Here is a 23,366-nt window from a genome sequence, read left to right on the forward strand (position 1 = left end):
TGGACACACTGGACTAAACAGTACACTTTTCAAAACAGGCAAACACCATCCAGGCAGATGTGACTCCTGTGGGCCAGAAGACACAGCAGAGCATGTTATGATATGTTGTCAGACATATGAGGCAGAAAGAAGGCGTTTGACCCAACACCTCAGGAAAAATACACTTTAATTTAGTAGATATTCTACAGAAGAACTCAACCGAGTGTTACAAAATCTTGTTTCAGTTTCTTAGAGTAACTAATTTAGTCAGGAAGATTTGAGGTTTGTTTGTTGTTTTGTTGGGGGGGCGGGTAGCGTAAATAATAGACGTTCTTAGCCACACTCCATACCAGCCGGTGGTACCATTTCGTTGTTTGCCATCCGCCAATAAACACCAAGAAGAAGAAGAAGAAGAAGCAGAAGAAGAAAAAGAAGAAGAAGAAGAAGAAGAACTTCTGACGTCATACCAGGAAACGCTTTCGCTGTAGCAAGACACACATCGAGCGCTCATATTCCTCCTTTGAGGTGCGGGAAGCTGTCCAGGACGTGGACGCAGCGGGAGGCTTGTTTGGGACCGCCAGCGGTGGGCTGATATTCCTGTCAGGCGTTTCGTCTCTTCTCGTCTTCCTCTTTGTGGCCTTGTTGTGTTACTGGCTAACGCTAACGCCGTCGTTGACCAAAATGGACGACAACAAGGTAAGAAAGCTAACCAGCAAGTTCGTGTTCAACTTTATTTTCATATATATTTAGAATATAGAGACATTCTGGTGCTCTGGCTCTCTTTGCCTGTAACACAAGGGACACAGGGACAAAGAACACAAGGACACGCACCCCCCCAAAACAACATGGAACATGTACACAGCGAATTCATGTACACAGTGAATTCATACACCATACAATACACAATATACAGCACACGATAACACAACAATGTAAGGCACACATGGTTGCGTCAGCTGTTCAGCCTGAATGCTTGTGGAAAGAGCTGCTACCGAGACGGGTGGTGTGTGATTTGACGCTCCGGTAGCGGGTTTTAGCCGCTACTTTGGTTTAGTTTATTTTAGATCGCAACCTAAACATCTCTTCGGAGGCAGTGCCGTGTTCTCTGAGCTTTCTTTTATGCCTTGAGATTTGGAGGAAGGAACCAGTTCATCGTTCTCCGGGTTAACAACGTTAACGCTAACGTTGTAGGACTGCTACACTGTTGGCTAATTGTTAGCCTGTTGGCTAAGTTGTTAGCCTTTGGTTAGCAATTAGTTGCGTCCATGCAACTGCTAATACAGGAAAGGTAGAAAGCAAATGTAAAACCATATGATAGTTGAACCTAAACTGGAAAGTGAGAGGATGCCTGAGGAGTGGAGAAGAAGCATACTGGTACCGATTTTCAGGAATAAGGGCGATGTGCAGAACTGTAGCAACTACAGAGGTATAAAGTTGATCAGCACCACAGATGTGATGTTTGCTTTGAGAATGTTGATGGAGAAGTATAGAGAAGGCCAGAAGGAGTTGCATTGTGTCTTTGTGGATTTAGAGAAAGCATACGACAGGGTGCCGAGAGAGGAGGTGTTGTATTGTATGAGGACGTTGGTAGTGGCAGAGAAGTATGTAGGAGTAGTGCAGGATATGTATGAGGGAAGTGTGACAGTGGTGAGGTGTGCAGTAGGACTGATGGATGGGTTCAAGGTGGAGGTGAGATTACATCAAGGATCGGCTCTGAGCCCTTTTTTGTTTGCTATGGTGATGGACAGGTTGACGGATGAGATCAGGCAGGAGTCTCCGTAGACTATGATATTTGCGGGTGACAGTGTGATCTGTAGTGACAGTAGGGTGCAGGTTGATGAAAGCCTGGAGTGGTGGAGGTATGCACTAGAGAGAAGGGGAATGAAAGTCAGTAGGAGCAAGAAGGAATGCATATGCTTGAACGAGAGGCAGGACAGCGGAATGGTGAGGATGCAAGCAGTAGAGGTGATGAAGGTGAATGATTTTAAATGCTTGGGGTCAACTGTTCAAAGTGATGGGGAGTGCAGAAGAGAGGTGAAGAAGAGAGTGCAGGCAGGGTGGAGTGGGTGGAGAAGAGTGTCAGGAGGGATTTGAGACAGAAGGGTACCAGCAAGAGTTAAAGGGAAGGTTTGCAAGATGGTAGTGAGACCAGCTATGTTATATGGTTTGGAGACAGTGGCACTGATGAAAAGACAGGAGGTGGAGCTGGAGGTGGCAGAGGTGAAGATGCTAAGATTTTCATTGGGAGTGATGAAGAAGGACAGGATTAGGAACGACTATATTAGAGGGACAGCTCAGGTTGGACGGTTTGGAGACAAAGCAAGAGAGACAAGATTGAGATGGTTTGGACATGTGTGGAGGAGAGATGCTGGGTATATTGGGAGAAGGATGCTGAATATGGAGCTGCCAGGGAAGAGGAGAAGAGGATGGCCAAAGAGGAGGTTTATGGATGTGGTGAGGGAGGGCATGCAGGTGGCTGGTGTGACAGGAAGATGCAGAGGACAGGAAGAGATGGAGACGAATGATCCGCTGTGGCAACCCCTAACGGGAGCAGCCGAAAGAAGAAGAAGAAGAAAAAAAATTCATAGTCGAACCTAAATCTTAGTTTTTGCCCAACTAAACACATTTAGATGAGTAGATACCCACTGAATGTTACGTCATATATTCCCTTATTCAGGAGGGATGTCATGTGACAACTTTGGTATTGCTTTGTCAAGTAAATCATGCTTTTTTTAACTGATTTTTTTTATTCAACACATAATGCGAAGAACTTACAACTTGAAGGAGCTGTGTATAGAATTACACTTGTTTTACTTATATTCCTTTCATATCTGTTCTGACCTTGTTATAAGATAATTCTTCATCAGTTGTTAATAATAATTTATATAGTACATAGGGGGGGGGTTGATTCTTAGATGCATCGAGATTCTCTCAAAAGATTATGTCTCGATGCAGAAAACTCTATAATCGGAAATTTAAAGCTCAGTTCTTACGGCTGCTGCTGAACCAACTGGATGGTGAAACATAACAGGCGTAAAACATGTGCATCAGCCCTGTGATTGCCTGGCAGCCTGTCCAGGGTGTCTCCCTGCCTGCAGCCCAATGACTGCTGAGATAGACTCCAGCATCCCTGCGACCCTGACAGCAGGATAAACGGTTTGAATAATGGATGGACATGTGCATCGTGTTTATGTTCTAAGCTCAGACTTGGACTACTTTTATTTGTAATTGCCTCTTATGCACGTCTCATACATACAAGGGAATGAAATTACGTTTCACGTGGACCACAGTGCCACATAAAAACAAATAACACACAATAAATATTAAAAACAAAAAGTGCATTAAAAACAAGAATTACTTCACAGACCTAAACATCACAAGCACACCTGACACGCACAGTGAGTAAGACGGTCAAAAAGTCATTTCATGGAAGGTCTAAGTGTTCAGGCTGTTGAGGAACCTCACAGCCTGAGGACTGAAACTGTTGCATAGTCTGGTCTGGTGGAGGCAGCACGGATGCTCCGGTACCTCCTGCCAGAGGGTAGGAGGGTGACGTGGATGTGGGAAGGGTTGGTGGGGTCCTTTACGATGCTGAGAGCCTCCCGGGTGCACCGTGCATCATAAATGGCCTGGATGGATGGGAGAGCAGTTCCTATGATCTTTCCAGCTGTCTTCACTATCTGCTGTAGGGATTTGTGGTCGGAGGCCTTGCAGCTCCCATGCCAGACAGTGATACAGCTAGACAGAATGCTCTGTATGATGGTGCCTCTGTAGAATGCAGGCTAGGCTACTTCCTCAGTTTTGGTGAGGATGGCTGAGCGCGAGTAACCAAAGTTGGATCCGATCCGACTGGCACCCTCTGGCTTAAAAGCCAACATGGAAGCATTTTGGCTCCTATGAAGCTGAAGGGAAAAGGGACATGGACAAGAGCCCCACTGTATTCAGGTTGTGTCCAACTAAAATAAAATATTTTGGGAACAATACATACAATGAGAAACCACATTTCACGTTTCCACCCGGAGTTGGAGGAAAAACAGCCGGATGTAGTTGCCGCCAACCAGAGAACAATTGAACAAGTGATATCAAAGCTTCCACCGAATTTGGAAAGGGCGACGCAAGTCACAGAGTCGATCGCAGCTTTTATTGCCAACAATTTGCGCCCCTACTCAGTCATTGAGAACCAGGGCTTTCGCGCTATGCTGCACACTTTGGAGCTGAGATACAACATCCCATCTCGCCTTTTTTTTCACCGACACAGCGATGCCCACACTCTACGACACCAAAACCAGAGTCATGGAACCACTGAGGAAAGCAGGTAGCATGGCAGTAACATGTCATGTGTGGACATCCACTGCTACAGAATCTTATGATGTCACCATAACTGCACTTTATTCCCCATGACTGGCAGCTCGTGTCTCACGTGCAGAGGATGTAGTTACTGCACAGCGGAGCATGTAGACCTACTCCTGTTCTTACACTAAAACTTACACGTCCCAGCATCACCAGCTAAGCACATCTGCTGTGTTGCGCTTCCATGCATTTCCATGATTTCATTGTGTTCTATTATTTGTATTTTCTTCATTATTTATTTTTTTCCCCACATATTCCACAGAAAGCATTCGTTATGTATGACGGCCGGTACAGAATTCTGTGTTGTTTTTGTATGAAAGCTGTTATTTTCCATACATTTCATTTGTCAAACACTTTGACTGATCACTTTTCCAGTCTCCAGCTTTGCACAAGACTACATATGTCTTGCATAAATTCAATCTCTTATGTGACATACAGTGAATTAATTGCTGTGTTCTACTAAGTCAAATTAACTGCTGTTGTCTGGGTAGCGTGGCGGTCTATTCCGTTGCCTACCAACACAGGGATTGGTGGTTCGAACCCCCGTGTTACCTCTGGCTTTGGCAGGTGTCCTACAGACACAATTGGCCGTGTCTGAGGTGGGAAGCCGGATGTGGGTATGTGTCCTGGTCACTGCACTAGCGCCTCCTCTGGTTGGTCAGGACGCCTGTTCAGGGGGGAGGGGGAACTGGGGGGAATAGCGTGATCCTGCCACGCGCTACGTCCCCCTGGTGAAACTCCTCACTGTCAGGTGAAAAGCAGCGGCTGGCGACTCCACATGTGTCGGAGGGGGCATGTGGTAGTCTGCAGCCCTCCCCAGATTGGCAGAGGGGGGTGGAGCAGCGACCAGGATAGCTCGGAAGAGTGGGGTAATTGGCCAAGTACAATTGGAGAGGGAAAAGTGGGGAAAAAAATAAAATAAAAATTAACTGGTGTGTACCTAGAAATATTTGCCACACAAATGAACTTTTCATTGATTAAGTTTGCTTGAATGTATTATTCCTATTTAAGCTTAACAACTTTTGGATACTATGAAAGTGCACACAGCAAACGATAGTTGAGCAACTTTCCTGAAGGCTACACAGTTCACGTCAGCGTGGTAAACCCCACAGCAGTGACAACACTATGTATCCGAGGTGTCCTTAAAGTCCTCTAGAATAAGGAATGACGTGGTGTATATATGTTGTGATCTCTCAACAGATCGTGGGAGGTAAAGTGAAAAAGCCTGGGAAGCGTGGCCGGAAACCTTCCAAGATTGACTTGAAGGCCAAGTTAGAACGGAGCAGGCAAAGTGCACGGGAATGCCGGGCCAGAAAGAAGTTGCGCTACCAGTACCTGGAGGAGCTGGTGTCAAGCAAGGAGAGGGCCATCTGCGCTCTGCGAGAGGAGCTGGAGATGGTAACCAGTTGATAGTACCTACACATTCACAGCCAGGGAGGATAGAAATTCAGTCATCTGGTGTTAACTCCGTTCTGCTGAATTTCCCCCCCGATTCTCTCAAAACATTGACTGTTCAGCTCTGCCAACAAATGTTTTGCCTACCATTTACCCAAATCCTAGTTAATAATGGATAGGCAATGTCAACTGAAGCTATGGTAACAATTTTTATTGCTATATTTTTCACTCTAGTTGGCTCGTAGTTCATAGTCAATATCTGCCATAAACCCAGAATCCTTATTCAGTTTATTAGTGTCCCGTTCATTGGCATTTGAGGGCAGTTGTGTTCTTTATTTATTGGGTCATTGGTTGTGATTTGAATAGAAGACTTTTTTGTTTCTTTGATTGAACAATATACTGTTCAATGGGGCTGACTGATATGGGGGGGGGGTCATTGTTGCAGTACTTTTGTTTTTTACTATAGGTATTGCTGTATTAAAGAATAGCACAGTGGTTAGCGCAGTTGCCTCACAGCAAGAAGGGCCTGGGTTCGAGCCCCGGGGTAGTCCAACCTTGGGGGTCGTCCCGGGTTGTCCTCCCTGTGGAGTTTGCATGTTCTCCCCGTGTCTGTGTGGGTTTCCTCCGGGGGCTCCGGTTTCCTCCCACAGTCCAAAGACATGTAGGTCAGGTGGATCGGCTGTACTAAATTGTCCCTAGGGTGTGTGTGTGTGTGTGTGCGTGTTGGCCCTGTGGTGGACTGGCGGCCTGTCCTGTCCAGGTGGTAGCTGATGAAAATATTAGCTGAAAGCATAAGAATTTGAAAAAGCTAAGGATGGTTTGTGTTGACAGAGAGATAGTGTTTCAGTGCTCTCCTAGACTGGCTGTGCGGCGACCACTTCTTAGAGAGGTAATGACACTCCCTTTTATAAGGCACTGGTGTTAACAATAAATACATACTCTGAAGCCTCCTACAGACTGTGCGGTTTTAGCAATCCTATAAGTTTATTGCAGGCCACACTGTGTGATGTGGATCTAATGAACTTGGTATGACATCAAGTGTGATGTATGTAGACTGTACGATACCTGCTGAATCGCAGGCTATGATGCAAGTCCATAAAAACGTCATCAGCATCCGCGCTGCATCAGCCCGCATAATCAGTCTACATTGCTGGTAGAGCAACATGACGCCAAGCAGGAATCGAGTCCTTCCAATAGTTGCCGTGGCTTGTTTTGCTCGTTTTGTTGAATCCATGGCGTTTGGGTCACAGATGCTGACTGTGTTTGTTTGTGTTCAGCGCCAGCAGAGATTCTGCGTGGCGTTGACCAGTGCGTCATTTCCTGCTGCATTTCTATTGGTTGGTCAGTAGACGTAGGTCGTAGCAGCAGTCACATAGTGAGATGGTCGTCCTACACTTCTGACACTGTCAGACTTTTGTCCCAGCTTACCTTCGGTTGCAAGGCCGTAATAATGGCCGTCTTTGAACCTGTCTCACAGTGAGACGTAGGACCACCATTTTGGAGCCACGACCAAAGATAACGCCACGTTTAGTCACCTTTCATCTGAGACGGCCCACATCACACGGTCTGTAGGAGGCTTAAGATCCACTAACAACCTACCTATTTGTTAGTAAAGCTGTGCCGCTGACAAGACCTAATGTGTTCTGACTTATGTGTCGGTTAGATGGAAGAACTTACCAATGTGACTGCGGGTCATATTTTCAGAATGTCTTCAATAATCCTCGCATGGAATAAGTAGAAGGAACAGTTTACTGATTGAGAGTTTAGAGTTACTAAAACTCATATATTTTAAGTGAAATGAAAACGTATCTGTATGAACTGAACTGGCCCTTTGTTTTTTTACAGTACAAACAGTGGTGTTCAGCTATGGACCAGGGGAAGATCCCTTCCGAAATCAAGGCTCTGCTCACCGGTGATGACCAGAAAATGCCTCAAGGCAGCAGTACCAAGACTTCCAAGAATGGAAAAAATAACACAGCCAGCAATGGCCAGAGCTAATCAGTTATGAGCAGGCTCCATCCCTGGTAAAGGAAAACCTCTGTGGAAGTTAAGAGCTCCAACATTATGAAGGGTTTCGAGCAGAACCGTTGGGGCGTCCATGCAATCTTGATGTGGTTGCAGAAATACAATTTATGACCCACTAAAAGATGCACTTGAGCAAGGTTTTATTTTTGTTGCTCGATATTTGGTTGTTATTTAGAAATCACCTAATACATACCTAGGGAGAGTAATGCAGATGCAACATACACCGATCAGCCAAAACATTAAAACCACCTGCCTAATATTGTGTAGGTCCCCCTTGTGCCACCAAAACGGCTCTGACCCATTGAGGCATGGACTCCATAAGACCTCTGAAGGTGTCCTCTGGTATCTGGCAGCAAGACGTTAGCAGCAGATCCTTCCAAGTCCTGTAAGTTGCAAGTTGGGGCCTCCATGGATCAGACTTGTTTTTCCAGCACATCCCACAGATGCTCGATCGGCTTGAGATCTGGGGAGACCCAGGCAACACCTTGAACGCTTTGTCATGTTCCTCAAATCATTCCTGAACAAGTTTTGCATTGTGACAGGATACATTATCCTGCTGAAAGAGGCCGCTGCCATACGGGAATACTGTTGCCATGAAGGGGTGTACCTGGTCTGTAACGATGTTTAAGTAGGTGGCACGTGTCAAATTGACATCCACATGAATGGACAGACCCAGGGTTTCCCAGCAAAACATTGTCCAGAGCATCAACTGCCCCTGCTGGCTTGCCTTCTTCCCACAGTCCATCCCAGTGCCATCTCTTCACCACATTCACATGACATAAAAGAAAATGTGTTTCATCAAACCAGGCCACCTTCCATTGCTCCATGGTCCAGTTCAGTGAGCCTTGGGCGCCCATGACCATGTCGCCGGTTCACCGGTTATCCTTCCTTGGGCCACTTTTGGTAGGTACTGACCACTCTATACCAGGAACACCCCACAAGACCTGTCGTTTTGGAGATGCTCTGACCCAGTCATCTATAGCCATCCCAATTTGGCCCTTGTCAAAGTCACTCAGATCCTTACGTTTGCCCATTTTTCCAGATCCCAACACATCAACCTAAAGAACTGACTGTTCACCTGCAGCCTAATGTATCCCACCCCTTGACAGGTGCCATTGTAACCTGTCAGTGGTTTTAATGTTTTGACTGATCAGTGTGAGTACATATGCACTTTGAAAAGCGCTGTGTAATTAAAATGCATTGTTATTATCATTTGACAGTCTCATGACTATGGTAAGAGCCTGATGCAGAAGGAACCTGTCACCTCTCTACTGGAAGAGTGTCGAGCAAATGTCTTAAAGACTTTGCCAGACAGGAAAGCAAACAGTACAAATGTAAAGGGTTTGGTACGCGTAGGCATACTATTCAAACAATATGCTAGTTTGACACTTTTCACAACATTTATGGTGATATAGGAATTTCCCAAAGGAAATTGTGGTAAAGAAAATACAATTATTTTAATCTTATTTACTGATTATGTCTAAAAGCACTGGCCCAAAAAAAAAAAAGGCCTTTTTTTGGTTTAGCATCTTAATGAAGTGTCTTGAGAAGTGGAGGTACACACAATGCTGTTGCTTCAGTCCTAAATATAGAATATAGCACCTATGGGAAATGATCTGGAGTCAAAACGTACAGGCGTAGTGTTGGTGTGCAGACTGGTAATATGGTGGGGATATTTCTGAATCTATATTTTGTATTGGATCAAAGAGCGTTTTGGGGGATTTCCGGAGTACGTTCAAGAATGTCGTCTGGATTGAATCTCTTTGTGAGTTTTACTGTTTATTTAAGTTTATTTCATCGCTCTTATATATGAAGTCATTTCTGAAAGGCAGAAGTTTACTATTTAATTACAAGTTTGTTTGTTTTTTTACAAGTGGGATTTTTGTTTCTACCGAAAGTGAGCTTCCCCGATACTGAGTGACTCAACGTTTTGCTTTTGGCGTCTGTTCGATGTTGAGCAACATTAAAATACTTGCACCTTGTTGATTGGATGGGAGCAGCAGATCTAGCTGACCAGTTGTTGGTCTACGAATGCATCATGATGTTTGTGAGCCCCAACTCTATTTTTCTGTTTCTTGCAGAAATAAAGTCCGGCTTGGACTGTTATACAGTCTAAAGGACATTAGACTGTCAAACCAGTGAATAAATCCTGACTCACTGTCTCCCCGTGGCGCTCGCCGAGTTCGTTAAGCAGAGCAGGATAGCACACAGGAGGAAGGAGGCCTGCTGACCGCTTGGTAACAAAGAGGTGAAAGGTCGAAGGAGATCTTATGTTTGTTCCTTTCCACGTGTCTCTGTTTCATGATTCGGAAACGATGGAATCGGTGAACGAAAGCAGTTGGATAGGTTGTAGATCCGTATTGACATGAATCTCAGTTCATTACAGAGAATGTAATTTAATTATGCAGATGTAATAAATCATACATTTACATTGTACTCAAACCATGTGGGTCTCTGAACATTTTTTTACCGTCTCACTGATAACATTTTGTGACTATTTATCTGAGCTCTCCGACTATAGGCTGAGAATGAACACTGGCACAACATACAGCATATACATGAAATTAATTGAATTAATAAATTTAATTCAATCTATTTTTACCTCTGTATAAAGCACGGGTCTCGAAGTGACGAGTTGACAGTATACATACAAGAATGAGACGTTTCACAAGTACATCATCACACGATGCTCGGGGTGTGCTGCTCGAGCAGCTCTAGCATTATAAAGGTGAGGATGGCTGGCCGTGCTACACCGTCCTCAGCCAGACCTTCCTACAGTAGACACTACAAGTCAAGTGGCGCCCCCAGAAATTTTTCATAGGGTTGGCTAAATGGGGCCACTGGAAATCTTGGGGTGGCACACCAAAACCAAAAGCCATGACTGAATTTCAGGAATTCTATAATGCTGTTGTAGTATAGTGTATAGGCTGGTTGAAAACTGTCAATATGAGAGTCAAGGACGTGAATTATTATGAAAGATATACATTATTGATTTAAATGAACAGCACCTAACGTAAAATATCAGATAGAAGCATATTATGCATAATCAGAAGCATATTCTGCATATGCGACTCGTGGCTAGGGGGGCCAGCGGGGGGGCCAGGGATAGTATCAGGATGGCCGTGGCCACCCCTTGGGGGCGCCACTGCACAAGTCTGCAGGTATCTGACCTGGACAGACTTTAATCCTGTCTCAGCTGGGAATAAAAGCAATAGAGTGTATATCATGAGTGTGTGACAATTTTTTTTTAAATGAATCCCCCTTATTTTCATCTCTCTATCTTTCCGCTTAACTGACTGGAATGACTCAAAAGTGGAGGTGAATGTATGCAGATTCCATACCTGAGAAATCCCTATAACTGCAATAAATACGTGAAATTATCATGTATTAAAGATTCAGCTGGTGATCCAACAACTAATCTCTTTGTTGGTGATTTGCTTTATGCTGTGGCTGAATGTTTAGCACTAGCAGCCAAGCTAATCCAACCAACAGTAACGTTGTGCTAATTGAGTATTTTTTTTTTAAATATAGGTTCACAGGTTGAATACCTCCTTCACTTACACAAACGTGTTTGGAGGGTTGGCATTGATGGGCCAGGCCAGTTTCTTTTCTTTTGCCTCTCGGTCAAAGGTATCGTACGCAGAGTCCTTTGTGAGGGTCTTTGCTGGCACCGGGATATCAACCACCCCCACATAGTTCTTTTTGGCCATGCGTGAACTGGCCGTGATGGTGTAAGCGTTGCCGCGATAGCATCTCATGGATGACATGCAGAAGGTTTCTCTCATGCCCCTTCTGAAGTTTGCATTGTAGACAGAGTACAGTGTGGGTTTGGATGCCGTGGAGCTGAAAGAGATCCAGGAGATGGCTGTGAAGAACAGCGCCCCCTGCCGGCTCAGGCCGTCAGACTCCATGGGATGCCACAGCTGAGCAATGTAGAATGGTGTCCAGGTGAGGAGGAACACGGAATTGAGCATGAGGAACATCTTGATTGTCTTGACTTTAGTCCTCGGAACAATGTTCATAGTCCGGCGCACTGTGTGGCCATCAGAACTGATCCTCCAGATGTAGCGGACCACCCGCTGGTAGAATGAAACAATCAGCACTGCTGGGATCAGGAAACCAAAGAGGAGATGAGCCACAGCATAAGCTATACTGCCCCAGCTGTTTGGGAGGAAAAAGTCACAGTGACCTCCGCTTCTGTCTGTTGATGACGTACCGTAGAGGAAGAAGCAGGGCGAGACGAAGGCTGCATCGAACAGCCAGGAGGCCAGGATCATCTTCTTGGCCTTCTCCCTTGAGACCTTGAAACTGAGGGGGTAGACGATGGTATAGAAGCGATCAACACAGATGGAGAGGAGGACATAGACCTGCACACCGGGACACAAGTGCTGGAGATATCGCACCGCTTTGCAGGTGACAGCGCTCAGAGGCCATCTGCCAGAGGTGACCTGCAGCAGGACGAAGGGGGCACAGCCCAGGCTCAGCAGCAAGTCTGCGCAGGCCATCGACACTACAAAGTAGTTGGTGGTGGACTGAGTCCTCCGGCTTCGGTGGATGACCAGGCAGACCAGGGCGTTACCCAGGATGGAGACGAGCCAGAGAACTCCAAACACCAAGCCCAGGACAGCCACCTCACCCGGAGTGACTTCGTAGGAGATACTTGTCGTGTTCTGCACCCTGTCGGAGCAGCCATCTTGGTTGCAGAGGAGACTTGTGGGTGAGGTAGCCAGGACAGTGGAGTTGTCCCTCTCCGAGTAGTTTAAGGACATCTGATATGTGTAGGATGGAGAGTAAGATGAGGGACTAACACGGACTGTATCCATCGACTTTGCATACACCATGACTATGGTACTGCAGAGAGGAGCTGTGGAGACAGACAAATATTGAATAAATAAGATGATTGTTGTTATAAGGGCTTACTGGCCAGATCCACACTCTATACTCCCCTTACAATACTCCCTGTGTGGTTAAAGGATTAATGACTGGAACGTGGAGGTTTTAAACTGTAATCCCCTGCATCCATCAATGTCCATGCTGCAATCCATCGATAGATAGATAGATAGATAGATAGAAAGATAGATAGATAGATAGATAAATAGATAGATAGATAGATAAATAGATAGATAGATAGATAGATAGATAGATAGATAGATAGATAGATAGATAGATAGATAGATAGATAGATAGATAGATAGATAGATAGATAGATAGATAGATAGATAGATAGATAGATAGATAGATAGATAGATAGATAGATAGATAGATAGATAGATAGATAGATAGATAGATGGCAGGAAAGTGAAGGAATGACCTTAAAAAACAACATTGGTGATTGGTAACCTGCCCTCAGAAGGCTTTATACACAAATTGGACAATCAAGTGGTTGATTAGTTGTGAAATGTTAATTGAAAAAACTGTCTAATCTACAACTCGGTAGAAATAGCACATTTACGTAGCACTGAATGACATTAAAGGTTCTCTTCAAAGAGGACGACTGACACTTGGGGTTACAATACATCACAAGTCTGTCTATGGAGATAACCCAGATAATCAACATGTCTATGGATGCCCGGGCCTTCAGAGAGGGAGGGCCTGCTGACGGAGCTGTTAATGGAGGATGATGGATGTTAATGGAGGATGATGAATGACGGGATTGTCTGCTCATTTAAAGACTGGCAACGTGGGCTGAGACATCGAAGCAGTTCCAGCTTTCAGTTAAGTCTCATGCACATTTCACAAATCCCTTAGAGAAAACAATACACTACACTCCGTCTTCTTAAACACCCATGTTCAACAAACTTGTGTCTTCATATACCAGGAATCAGGAACACTTTTGTCAAATGCCATTTCCCCCAGCCCACAGCAGTGCAACACAAAGACAAGAACACATCAAGAACTACAAGAACACACATATCCAACCTAACACATATATCCAAACTAAACAAACAAATCACAGTCCAAGAGAACGAACGCCACCCAGGATGGAGCCGCCGGTCTGCATGAGCTAGCAGTTGGCTTAGCCTGCCCTGCTTCCGCGTCCTGTCAGACCGCCCACGGTGTTACCTGCTCGGGAGCAGCTCCGGGCAGGGCCGTGGTCCCTGGGCCTACAGGACGCAGCAGACCAAGCTCTCCCCGCCGATCCAGCACCAGCTCTCCCAGCCGATCCAGCACCAACTCTCCCCGCCGATCCAGCACCAGCTCTCCCAGCCGATCCAGCACTAGCTCTCCCAGCCATCAAACGAAGACAAAACTTAGAGGCAGACGTGGACAAAGACGCTGCATGGACGGTACTGGGTGAGGCCGCCGCAAACACCCATTCGCGCCGCCATCTTCTATTATTGCATTGCATAATGTCCTCTGCCAATACTTTTCACCAGTGCAATTGCAATTGGTCAAAAATTAGGTAAAATATAAATATGCAAAGTATCCTTAAAGAAAACTGGCGTTTTACTTTACTTTTTACTTCACTTGGCTGGACGTATGTCAACTGAATATATGAGTCACAACATTGTGCCAAAATTACAATTTATTTTTCATCATAAGTAAGATAACTATTTGAAAACTAAGCTATTTTGATAATCTGAGCCAGGAAGTTCAAATAATTTGAGATTTATCTCCTAGACCATCTGTAAACCTTCACCTGCTCTACTTTACAGAGCCAGCTAATTTCATTAATTCCAATTGAAGCGCTGGTTTTCCAGGGTCTCCAGAGTGCCCGCTCTACTCTGGTGGTAGTCATTAAGGACCAGAAGGAGCCCATATGGGAAAAGCTTTACGGTTATTGTTGTCCCCGTGTTGACTCTGGTGGCTTGCCACGGCTATGCCTTAGCAACCGTGCGTTGCCTGAGGGGTGAGAAGCCCTTGAGCTGAGGCAGGTGCAGCTGAGGCAGGTGTAGCTGAGGCAGGTGCAGCTGAGGCAGGTGCAGATGCTGATAGCACAAACCAACACTATGACAACAGAACTGTGACAGGCCTTTGCGGTGTGATCCAGTTGTTTTTTCTGAATTGTACTGTTGATGTTGTTTGACAAATATCCAAACATTTGGAATAATGACATTACTAGGTGTTAATAAAATTAACAGTCAATCCTTGGCTTGCTAGCAGTTACTATAATTCTGGGATGTAATGTAGGAATGTTGAGGAAAATACAAGGCTGCAGGGGCTCTGAAATGGAGAGGAGCTGACTGGCAGACATGTTGTCCCTTCTGCCATGGCAGCCCTAAACAAACTGCCTCGCTGACTGAGCCAGGCTTATCCTGCATGTGTATGTCTGTGAGATACAGGCAGGGAATGAACGTTAGCTAGGAGAGCTTGGTCTGCTGCATCCAGTGGGCCCAGGGACCACGGCCCTGCTTGGAGCTGGACCCGAAGAGGAAACGCCGAGGGCGGTCTGACAGGACGTGGAAGCGGGGCAGGCTAAGCTAACTGCTAGCCCATGCAGTTTGTATATGTAGTCTGTATATGTGCCCTTGACGTTCTTGTAGTTTTTGGATGTGTTTTTGTCTTGCAAATGTTTTTTTTTTGTCTTTGTGTTACACGGCTGTGGGCTGGGGGAAACAATATTTAGTTTTATTTCATGTACTTCCATACATGAAATAAAACGACAGCGTGTTCCTGATTCCTGCTGTGTTTATGTGTCTGTATGTATGTCTGTACATTGCCGTGTGGTGGTTATCTGTATGTGTTTGTGCATGTACTGGTTGGGAAAAAAATTTCCTGCAGGACAATAAAGACTATCTATCTATCCATCTATCTATCCATCCATCCATCCATCCAACCAGCCAGCCAGCCAGCCAGCCAGCCATCCATCCTAGGATTAGAGCTTGAGGGAGGCGCAGCCCCCAAAGACTGAAATGTGAGCATGCCATTTAAACGTGACATCTCAATCTCCAGTCAGTTTTATTTCTCAATAATAATCGCAAATCATTTCGACAACGTGTTTAAAACAGTGTAAAGACACAAAGAGAAGCTGCGCTGTCACAACGTGAGGAAAAGGAAGACGTGTTCTCTGAAAGGTTAGTCGCCATTTTCAAACGACGCGTCCTCCTACTGCCTCCGCGTTACGCTTTGCACCTTTCATCTGAATAAACACAACAACGTCGTGACGGAGCTGTAAAGGTCCAAACAGGCTGGTCGAGATGCTTTAAACAGCTCAACATTTATTTCAGGCAAAGCAAGTTTTGTTTTTTTTGGGGTTTTGTTTTGTTTTTGCAGTGCTAACAGATAGCAGTTGTTTTCGCAGTGCTAACAGATAGCAGTGGGTTTTCGCAGTGCTAACAGAGAGCAGTTGTTTTCACAGTGCTAACAGATAGCAGTTGTTTTCGCAGTGCTAACAGATAGCAGTTGTGTTCACAGTGCTGACAGATAGCAGTTGTTTTCGCAGTGCTAACAGATAGCAATGGGTTTTTGCAGCGCTAAGATAGCAGTGGGTTTTCGCAGTGCTAACAGATAGCAGTGGGTTTTCGCAGTGCTAACAGATAGCAGTTGTTTTTGCAGTGCTGACAGATAGCAGTTGTTTTCGCAGTGCTAACAGATAGCAGTGGGCTTTCACATTGCTAACAGATAGCAGTTGTTTTTGCAGTGCTAACAGATAGCAGTGGGGTTTTGCAGCGCTGAGATAGCAGTGGGTTTTCGCAGTGCTAACAGATAGCAGTGGGTTTTTGCATTGCTAACAGATAGCAGTGGGTTTTTGCAGTGCTAACAGATAGCAGTTGTTTTCGCAGTGCTAACAGATAGCAGTGGGTTTTCGCAGCGCTAGCAGATAGCAGTGGGTTTTCACAGTGCTGACATAGCAGTGGGTTTTCGCAGTGCTAACAGATAGCAGTTGTTTTCACAGTGCTAACAGATAGCAGTTGTTTTCGCAGTGCTAACAGATAGCAGTTGTTTTCGCAGTGCTAACAGATAGCAGTGGGTTTTCGAAGTGCTAACAGATAGCAGTGGGTTTTTGCAGTGCTAACAGATAGCAGTTGTTTTCGCAGTGCTAACAGATAGCAGTTGTTTTCGCAGTGCTAACAGATAGCGGTGGGTTTTCGCAGTGCTAACAGATAGCAGTGGGTTTTCGCAGTGCTAAGATAGCAGTGGGTTTGCCTGAAGAATATAAACACCACAGAGGCACTGTCGCTCAACCCCGCTCAACCCCGGAGTGGGTTTTGGACTGTGTTGCACTGGGTGGACGGTGTTGTTGCTGTTGTGTGTTTTTGCTTTGATTGTGTTGCTTTTTGGAGGGTTTTTTTTTTGGATGTGTGTTTGTCTTTTGTGCTGCAATGCTGTGGGCTGGAGGAAACGGAATTGCGTTTCTTTTGTGTACGTACTAAGATGAAATGACAAATAAATGGTCCCTGGTTCCCGCCCAGCTCCAGAGAACATCCGGGAGTGAGGGGCTGGCTGCGGTGCCAGCTGTAAGTTCGAGTCTCCGACCAGCGAGCTGTGCTGCAGATGAAATACATGTTCTGCGTCGAAACGCTGCCAAATACAAGTTAGGGCCACCGCGCTGACCAACCCTTCTTCTTCTTCTTTTAGAGACCGGAAGACCGCCAATCAGCGTCCTTCGTGGTCAGACTCTCGCTGCAACCGAAGAAGAAGAATAGGAAGAAGAAGAATAGGAAGAAGAAGAAGGTGATGGTGATGATGATGATAATTTCAGTGAGAGGTGAACGTGGAAGAAGACCGCCAGCGACAAAACAAAGCCCCTTTCAGCGATATCTTTCCATCTGATACAAGAAGCAATGCGGTGTGAATGGTTTTCAAACGTTAGGAGTATCTGGACTTTTAATGATTTTGACTATGGTGTGTTTTTGTTGAGTTTGTATTATCTTATTGTAAATAAAGTTCATTTTTTCGCAGAAAAAGAAGGAGGAGGAGGAGGAGGAAGAGAAGTGTGTGTGTGTGTGTGTGTGTGTGTTTGGGGGGGCGTGTTGGTCGGTCATTACACAGCCGTCTTCAGATCAGACGAGCCCAGCAGGCCCCCGACGGTCAATTTATATGATACATTAAATTTATATGATACATTAAAAATTATCCTCCAGTTTAGAGGAGGACTGGGATCACATATGGATATCCGGTATTAGACGTATCCATCCATCCATTATCTGAACCGCTTATCCTGCTCTCAGGGTCCCGGGGATGCTGGAGCCTATCCCAGCAGTCACTGGGCGGCAGGCGGGGAGACACCCTGGACAGGCCGCCATGGCCCGCCCGCACACACACACACACACACACACACACACACACACACACGGTCATACCTAGGGACAATTTAGTACGGCCGAGTCACCTGACCTACATGTCTTTGGACCGTGGGTGGAAACCGGAGCCCCTGGAGGAAACCCAGACATGGGGAGAACATGCAAACTCCACACAGAGGACGACCCGGGATCACCCACCAAGGTTGGACTACCCGGGGCTCGAACCCAGGATCTTCTTGCTGTGAGGCACCCGCCCTAACCACTGCGCCACTGTGAGTATTAGACATATAGAATGGCTATATGTTATTAGACAGATATAGAATGGATATATGTTATTAGACAGATATAGAATGGATATATGTTATTAGACAGATATAGGATGGATATATGTTATTAGACAGATATAGAATGGATATATGGTATTAGACATAGAATGGATATATGATATTAGACAGATATAGAATGGATATATGTTATTAGACAGATATAGGATGGATATATGTTATTAGACAGATATAGAATGGATATATGTTATTAGACAGATATAGGATGGATATATGTTATTAGACAGATATAGAATGGATATATGGTATTAGACATAGAATGGATATATGATATTAGACAGGTGTAGGATGGATATATGTTATCGGAGAGAGATAGTATGGATATATGATATTAGACAGATGTAGGATGGCTATATGTTATTAGATAGATATAGAATGGATATATGTTATTGGACAGATATAGGATGGATATATGGTATTAGACAGCTGCAGGATTGCTATATGTTATTAGACAGATATAGGATGGATGGATGGATATATGATATTAGACAGCTGTAGGATAACCCAGCCACTGAGGATGCACAAGCCAGTGCATTCTTAGTGCCGGTCCCAAGCCCGGACAAATGGGGAGGGTTGTGTCAGGAAGGGCATCCGGCGTAAAATTTTTGCCACATCAAATATGTGGATCATAAATAAGATTTCCATACCGGATCGGTCGAGGCCCGGGTTACCAACGACCGCCACCGGTACTGTTAACCAGCAGGGTGCCGGTGGAAACTATGCTACTGTTGGGCGAAGGAGAAGGAGAGGGGGAAGGCATGTCCAGAGGCAGCTAGAGAGGAGGAAGGGTAGGGATGTTGAGGTGAGAGTTGGAACTTTGAATGTTGGCACTATGACTGGTAAAGGTAGAGAGCTGGCTGACATGATGGAAAGAACAAAGGTAGGCATACTGTGTGTGCAAGAGACCAGGTGGAAGGGGAGTAAGGCCAGGAGTATCGGAGGTGGGTTCAAACTCTTCTACCATGGTGCGAATGGGAGGAGAAATGGGATAGGGGTAATTCTGAAGGAAGAGTATGTCAAGAGCGTGCTGGAGGTGAAGAGAGTGTCAGACAGAGTGATGAGCATGAAGCTGGAAATGGAAGGTGTATTGATGAATGTTATCAGCGCATATGCCCCGCAAGTTGGGTGTGAGATGGACGAAAAAGAAGAATTCTGGAGTGAGTTGGACAACGTGGTGGAGAGGGTACCCAATGAGGAGAGAGTGGTGATTGGAGTGGACTTCAATGGACACGTTGGTGAAGGGAACAGAGGTGATGAGGAGGTGATGGGAAGGTAGGGAGTCAAGGAGAGAGATGTGGAAGGACAGATGGTGGTCGATTTTACGAAAAGGATGGAAATGGCTGTGGTGAATACATATTTCAAGAAGAGGAAGGAACACAGGTTGACGTACAAGAGTGGAGGAAAGTGCACAAAAGGTGGACTATGTCTTATGTAGAAGACACGATCTAAATGGGATTGGAGACTGCAAGGTGGTGACAGGGAAGAACATAGCTAGGCCGCATCAGATGGTGGTCTGTAGGATAACTTTGGAGACCAAGAAGAGAAAGCGAGTGAAGACACAGCCGAAGATCAAATGGTGGAAGTTGAAGAAAGAAGACTGTTGTGTGGAGTTCAGGAAGGAGTTAAGACAGACACTGGGTGGTAGTGAAGAGTTGCCGGATGGCTGAACAACCACTGCAGAAATAGTGAGGGAGACAGCTAGGAAGGTACTTGGTGTGCCATCAGGACAGAGGAAGGAAGACAAGGAGACTTGGTGGTGGAATGAGGAAGTACAGCAAAGTATCCAGAGGAAGAGGTTGGCAAAGAAGAAGTGGGAGTACAAGGAGATGCAGCGTAAAGCAAAGAGAGAGGTGGCAAAGGCAAAGGAAAAGGCGTCTGGTGAGTTGTATGACAGGTTAGACACTAAGGAAGGAGAAAAGGACTTATACCGATTGGCTAGACAGAGGGACTGAGTTACAAAGGATGTGCAGCAGGTTAGGGTGATCAAGGATAGAGATGGAAATGTGCTGACAAGCGAGGAGAGTGTGCCAAGAAGGTGGAAGGAGTACTTTGAGGGGCTGATGAATGAAGAAAATGAGAGAGAGAGAAGGTTGGATGATGTAGGGATAGTGAATCAGGAAGTTCAGTGGATTAGCAAGGAGGAAGTGAGGGCAGCTATGAAGAGGATGAAGAGTGGAAAGGCAGTTGGTCCAGATGACATACCTGTGGAGGCATGGAGGTGTTTAGGAGAGATGGCAGTGGAGTTTTTAACTAGATTGTTTAACAAAATTTTTTGTTAGACAGATATAGGATGGATATATGATATTAGACAGCTGTAGGATTGTTATATGTTATAGACAGATATAGGATGGACATATGTTATAGACAGATATAGGATGGATATATGATATTAGACAGCTTTAGGATGGGTATATGTTATAGACAGATATAGGATGAATATATGATATTAGACAGCTGTAGGATGGCTATATGTTATTAAACAGATATGGGTTGGATATATGGTATTAGACAGCTTTAGGATGGGTATATGTTATAGACAGATATAGAATGGATATATGTTGTTAGACAGATATAGGATGGATATATGATATTAGACAGCTGTAGGATGGCTATCTGTTATTAGACAGATATAGAATGGATATATGGTATTAGACAGATATAGGATGGATATATGGTATTAGACAGTATATTGGGAGAAGGATGAAGGATGCTGAATATGGAGCTGCCAGGGAAGAGGAGAAGAGGAAGGCCAAAGAGGAGGTTTATGGATGTGGTGAGGGAAGACATGCAGGTGGCTGGTGTGACAGAGGAAGACGCAGAAGACAGGAAGAAATGGAAACGGATGATCCGCTGTGGCGACCCCTAACGGGAGCAGCCGAAAGTAGTAGTAGTAGTAGATATGGTATTAGACAGCTGTAGGATGGCTATATGTTATTAGACAGATATAGGTTGGCTATATGTTGTTAGACAGATATAGGATGGATATATGATATTAGACAGCTGTAGGATGGCTATATGTTATTAGACAGATATAGGTTGGATATATGGTATTAGACACATGTAGGATGGATATATGTTATTGGAAAGATATAGGATGGATATATGATATAAGACAGCTTTAGGATGGGTATATGTCATAGACAGATATAGAATGGATATATGTTGTTAGACAGATATAGGATGGATATATGATATTAGACAGCTGTAGGATGGCTATATGTTATTAGACAGATATAGAATGGATATATGGTATTAGACAGCTTTAGGATGGGTATATGTTACAGACAGATATAGAATGGATATATGTTGTTAGACAGATATAGGATGGCTATATGTTATTAGACAGATATAGAATGGATATATGGTATTAGACAGATATAGGATGGATATATGGTATTAGACAGCTGTAGGATGGCTATATGTTATTAGACAGATATAGAATGGATATATGTTATTAGACAGATATAGGTTGGATATATGGTATTAGACAGATGTAGGATGGATACATGTTATTGGAAAGATATAGGATGGATATATGATATTAGACAGCTTTAGGATGGGTATATGTTATAGACAGATATAGAATGGATATATGTTGTTAGACAGATATAGGATGGATATATGGTATTAGACAGCTGTAGGATGACTATATGTTATTAGACAGATATAGAATGGATATATGTTGTTAGACAGATATAGGATGGATATAGGATATTAGACAGCTGTAGGATGGCTATATGTTATTAGACAGATATAGAATGGATATATGTTGTTAGACAGATATAGGATGGATATATGATATTAGACAGCTGTAGGATGGCTATATGTTATTAGACAGATATAGAATGGATATATGTTGTTAGACAGATATAGGATGGATATATGATATTAGACAGCTGTCGGGGCTATATGTTATTAGACAGATATAGATGGATATATGTTATTGGACAGATATAGGTTGGATATATGGTATTAGACAGATGTAGGATGGATATATGTTATTGGACTGATATAGGTTGGATATATGGTATTAGACAGATGTAGGATGGCCACAGATGGTGTGCAGGTCAGCCTACATGTCGCACATCTGCATCTTTACAACAACATCAATGGGATACGACACCGACGGTCCAGTAATCCTCTGAGACAACCCATCACACAGATCCTCCATCCCCCATTTCATCAGAGGTGTCTATAAATTATCACGCAGTTTATTCAGTGATTATTGGTTATGATTCAGTGATTATTGATTATGATTCAGCGATTATTGATTATGATTCAGTGATTGGCTGGTGCGAAAAAGAAGATATGAAGCATCGCAAACGCAACACGGAACACTAACGGCCAGTAAACGCGAGTAGCACGGCCCATCGTGGCGTATAATATTGTTATGCTGTATAATAATAATATATACATATGGCTTGTCGTGCCCTGATGTGCCCAGCGCCACATCGCCGTCATGTTTCCAGTGTTCAAACCCGCAACAACAACAGGACGTCCTCAGAAGGACGGACGAGATCAGGCCTTCAGATGGTTTTTACGCATGAGGGTGTAAAATAAAGGCACACACCTGTCCCGACGACGAGGACGAAGCCGTCATGTCCCTGCAGCCGGCCGGACGGAGAATAGGCTTGCAGGCGGTGTCTGGTCTCCTTCAGGTGTGGACGGTCATGTTTTCACCTCCGCCGCCGAGTCAGCATCCTGCTCCCTGCAGGAGCAACACGAGACGTCACTGCTGCCGATGGGAGGAAGAAGAAAAAAAGAAAAAGACAGGAAAACAAGAGAAACAAGAGCGCACCGCCAGTTTCATCTTCTCTCCATCACGCGGTCACACGTGCGGTTCCGCAGCCTGGCGTCGTTGGTGCAGCATCCACCTCTTCAGCTCTTCACCTCCTCAGCTGTTCAGCTGCAGGGCTTCATTTTGTCATTCACTCTAAAACTCAGTTCACACCAACAGTCTGCTGACCCCACCCTGTGACCCCACCCTGTTTAAACCACCTCTCTATTAGTACTGATTTCACTCACAAGTCAGTTTAAATCAGTCACCTCAGCCCCGTTATTCTCAGTCTGCCCACGATGACGTCACAGA

General features: G+C 44.7%; 2 protein-coding genes across 2 annotated transcripts; one reads left to right on the forward strand and one right to left on the reverse strand.

Annotated features, from left to right (window-relative positions):
* The first annotated feature begins 453 nt into the window (after positions 1 to 453).
* On the forward strand, positions 454 to 10,184 carry crebl2 (cAMP responsive element binding protein-like 2). The gene is made up of 4 exons (XM_056277020.1): positions 454 to 675; positions 5,530 to 5,727; positions 7,570 to 7,748; positions 9,831 to 10,184. The coding sequence occupies exons 1-3, from the start codon at positions 661 to 663 to the stop codon at positions 7,720 to 7,722; spliced, it is 366 nt and encodes a 121-aa protein (XP_056132995.1). The 5' UTR covers positions 454 to 660; the 3' UTR covers positions 7,723 to 7,748; positions 9,831 to 10,184.
* A 1,122-nt stretch (positions 10,185 to 11,306) lies between these two features.
* Positions 11,307 to 22,884, reverse strand: gpr19 (G protein-coupled receptor 19). The gene is made up of 2 exons (XM_056278005.1): positions 22,848 to 22,884; positions 11,307 to 12,613 (listed from the first exon to the last, which is right to left on the reverse strand). The coding sequence occupies exon 2, from the start codon at positions 12,588 to 12,590 to the stop codon at positions 11,307 to 11,309; it is 1,284 nt and encodes a 427-aa protein (XP_056133980.1). The 5' UTR covers positions 12,591 to 12,613; positions 22,848 to 22,884.
* Positions 22,885 to 23,366: the final 482 nt, after the last annotated feature.

This window comes from Lampris incognitus, chromosome 3 (assembly GCF_029633865.1).
Source record: "Lampris incognitus isolate fLamInc1 chromosome 3, fLamInc1.hap2, whole genome shotgun sequence".
Classification (NCBI taxonomy): Eukaryota; Metazoa; Chordata; class Actinopteri; order Lampriformes; family Lampridae; genus Lampris; species Lampris incognitus.

Excerpts from the sequence above, each read along its gene's own strand:
- crebl2 (XM_056277020.1), top strand. Across the intron at positions 5,728-7,569 it reads TGCGAGAGGAGCTGGAGATG|TACAAACAGTGGTGTTCAGC; the intron begins GTAACCAGTTGA and ends GTTTTTTTACAG.
- gpr19 (XM_056278005.1), bottom strand. The coding sequence starts at position 12,590 with ATGGTGTATGCAAAGTCGATGGATACAGTCCGTGTTAGTCCCTCATCT.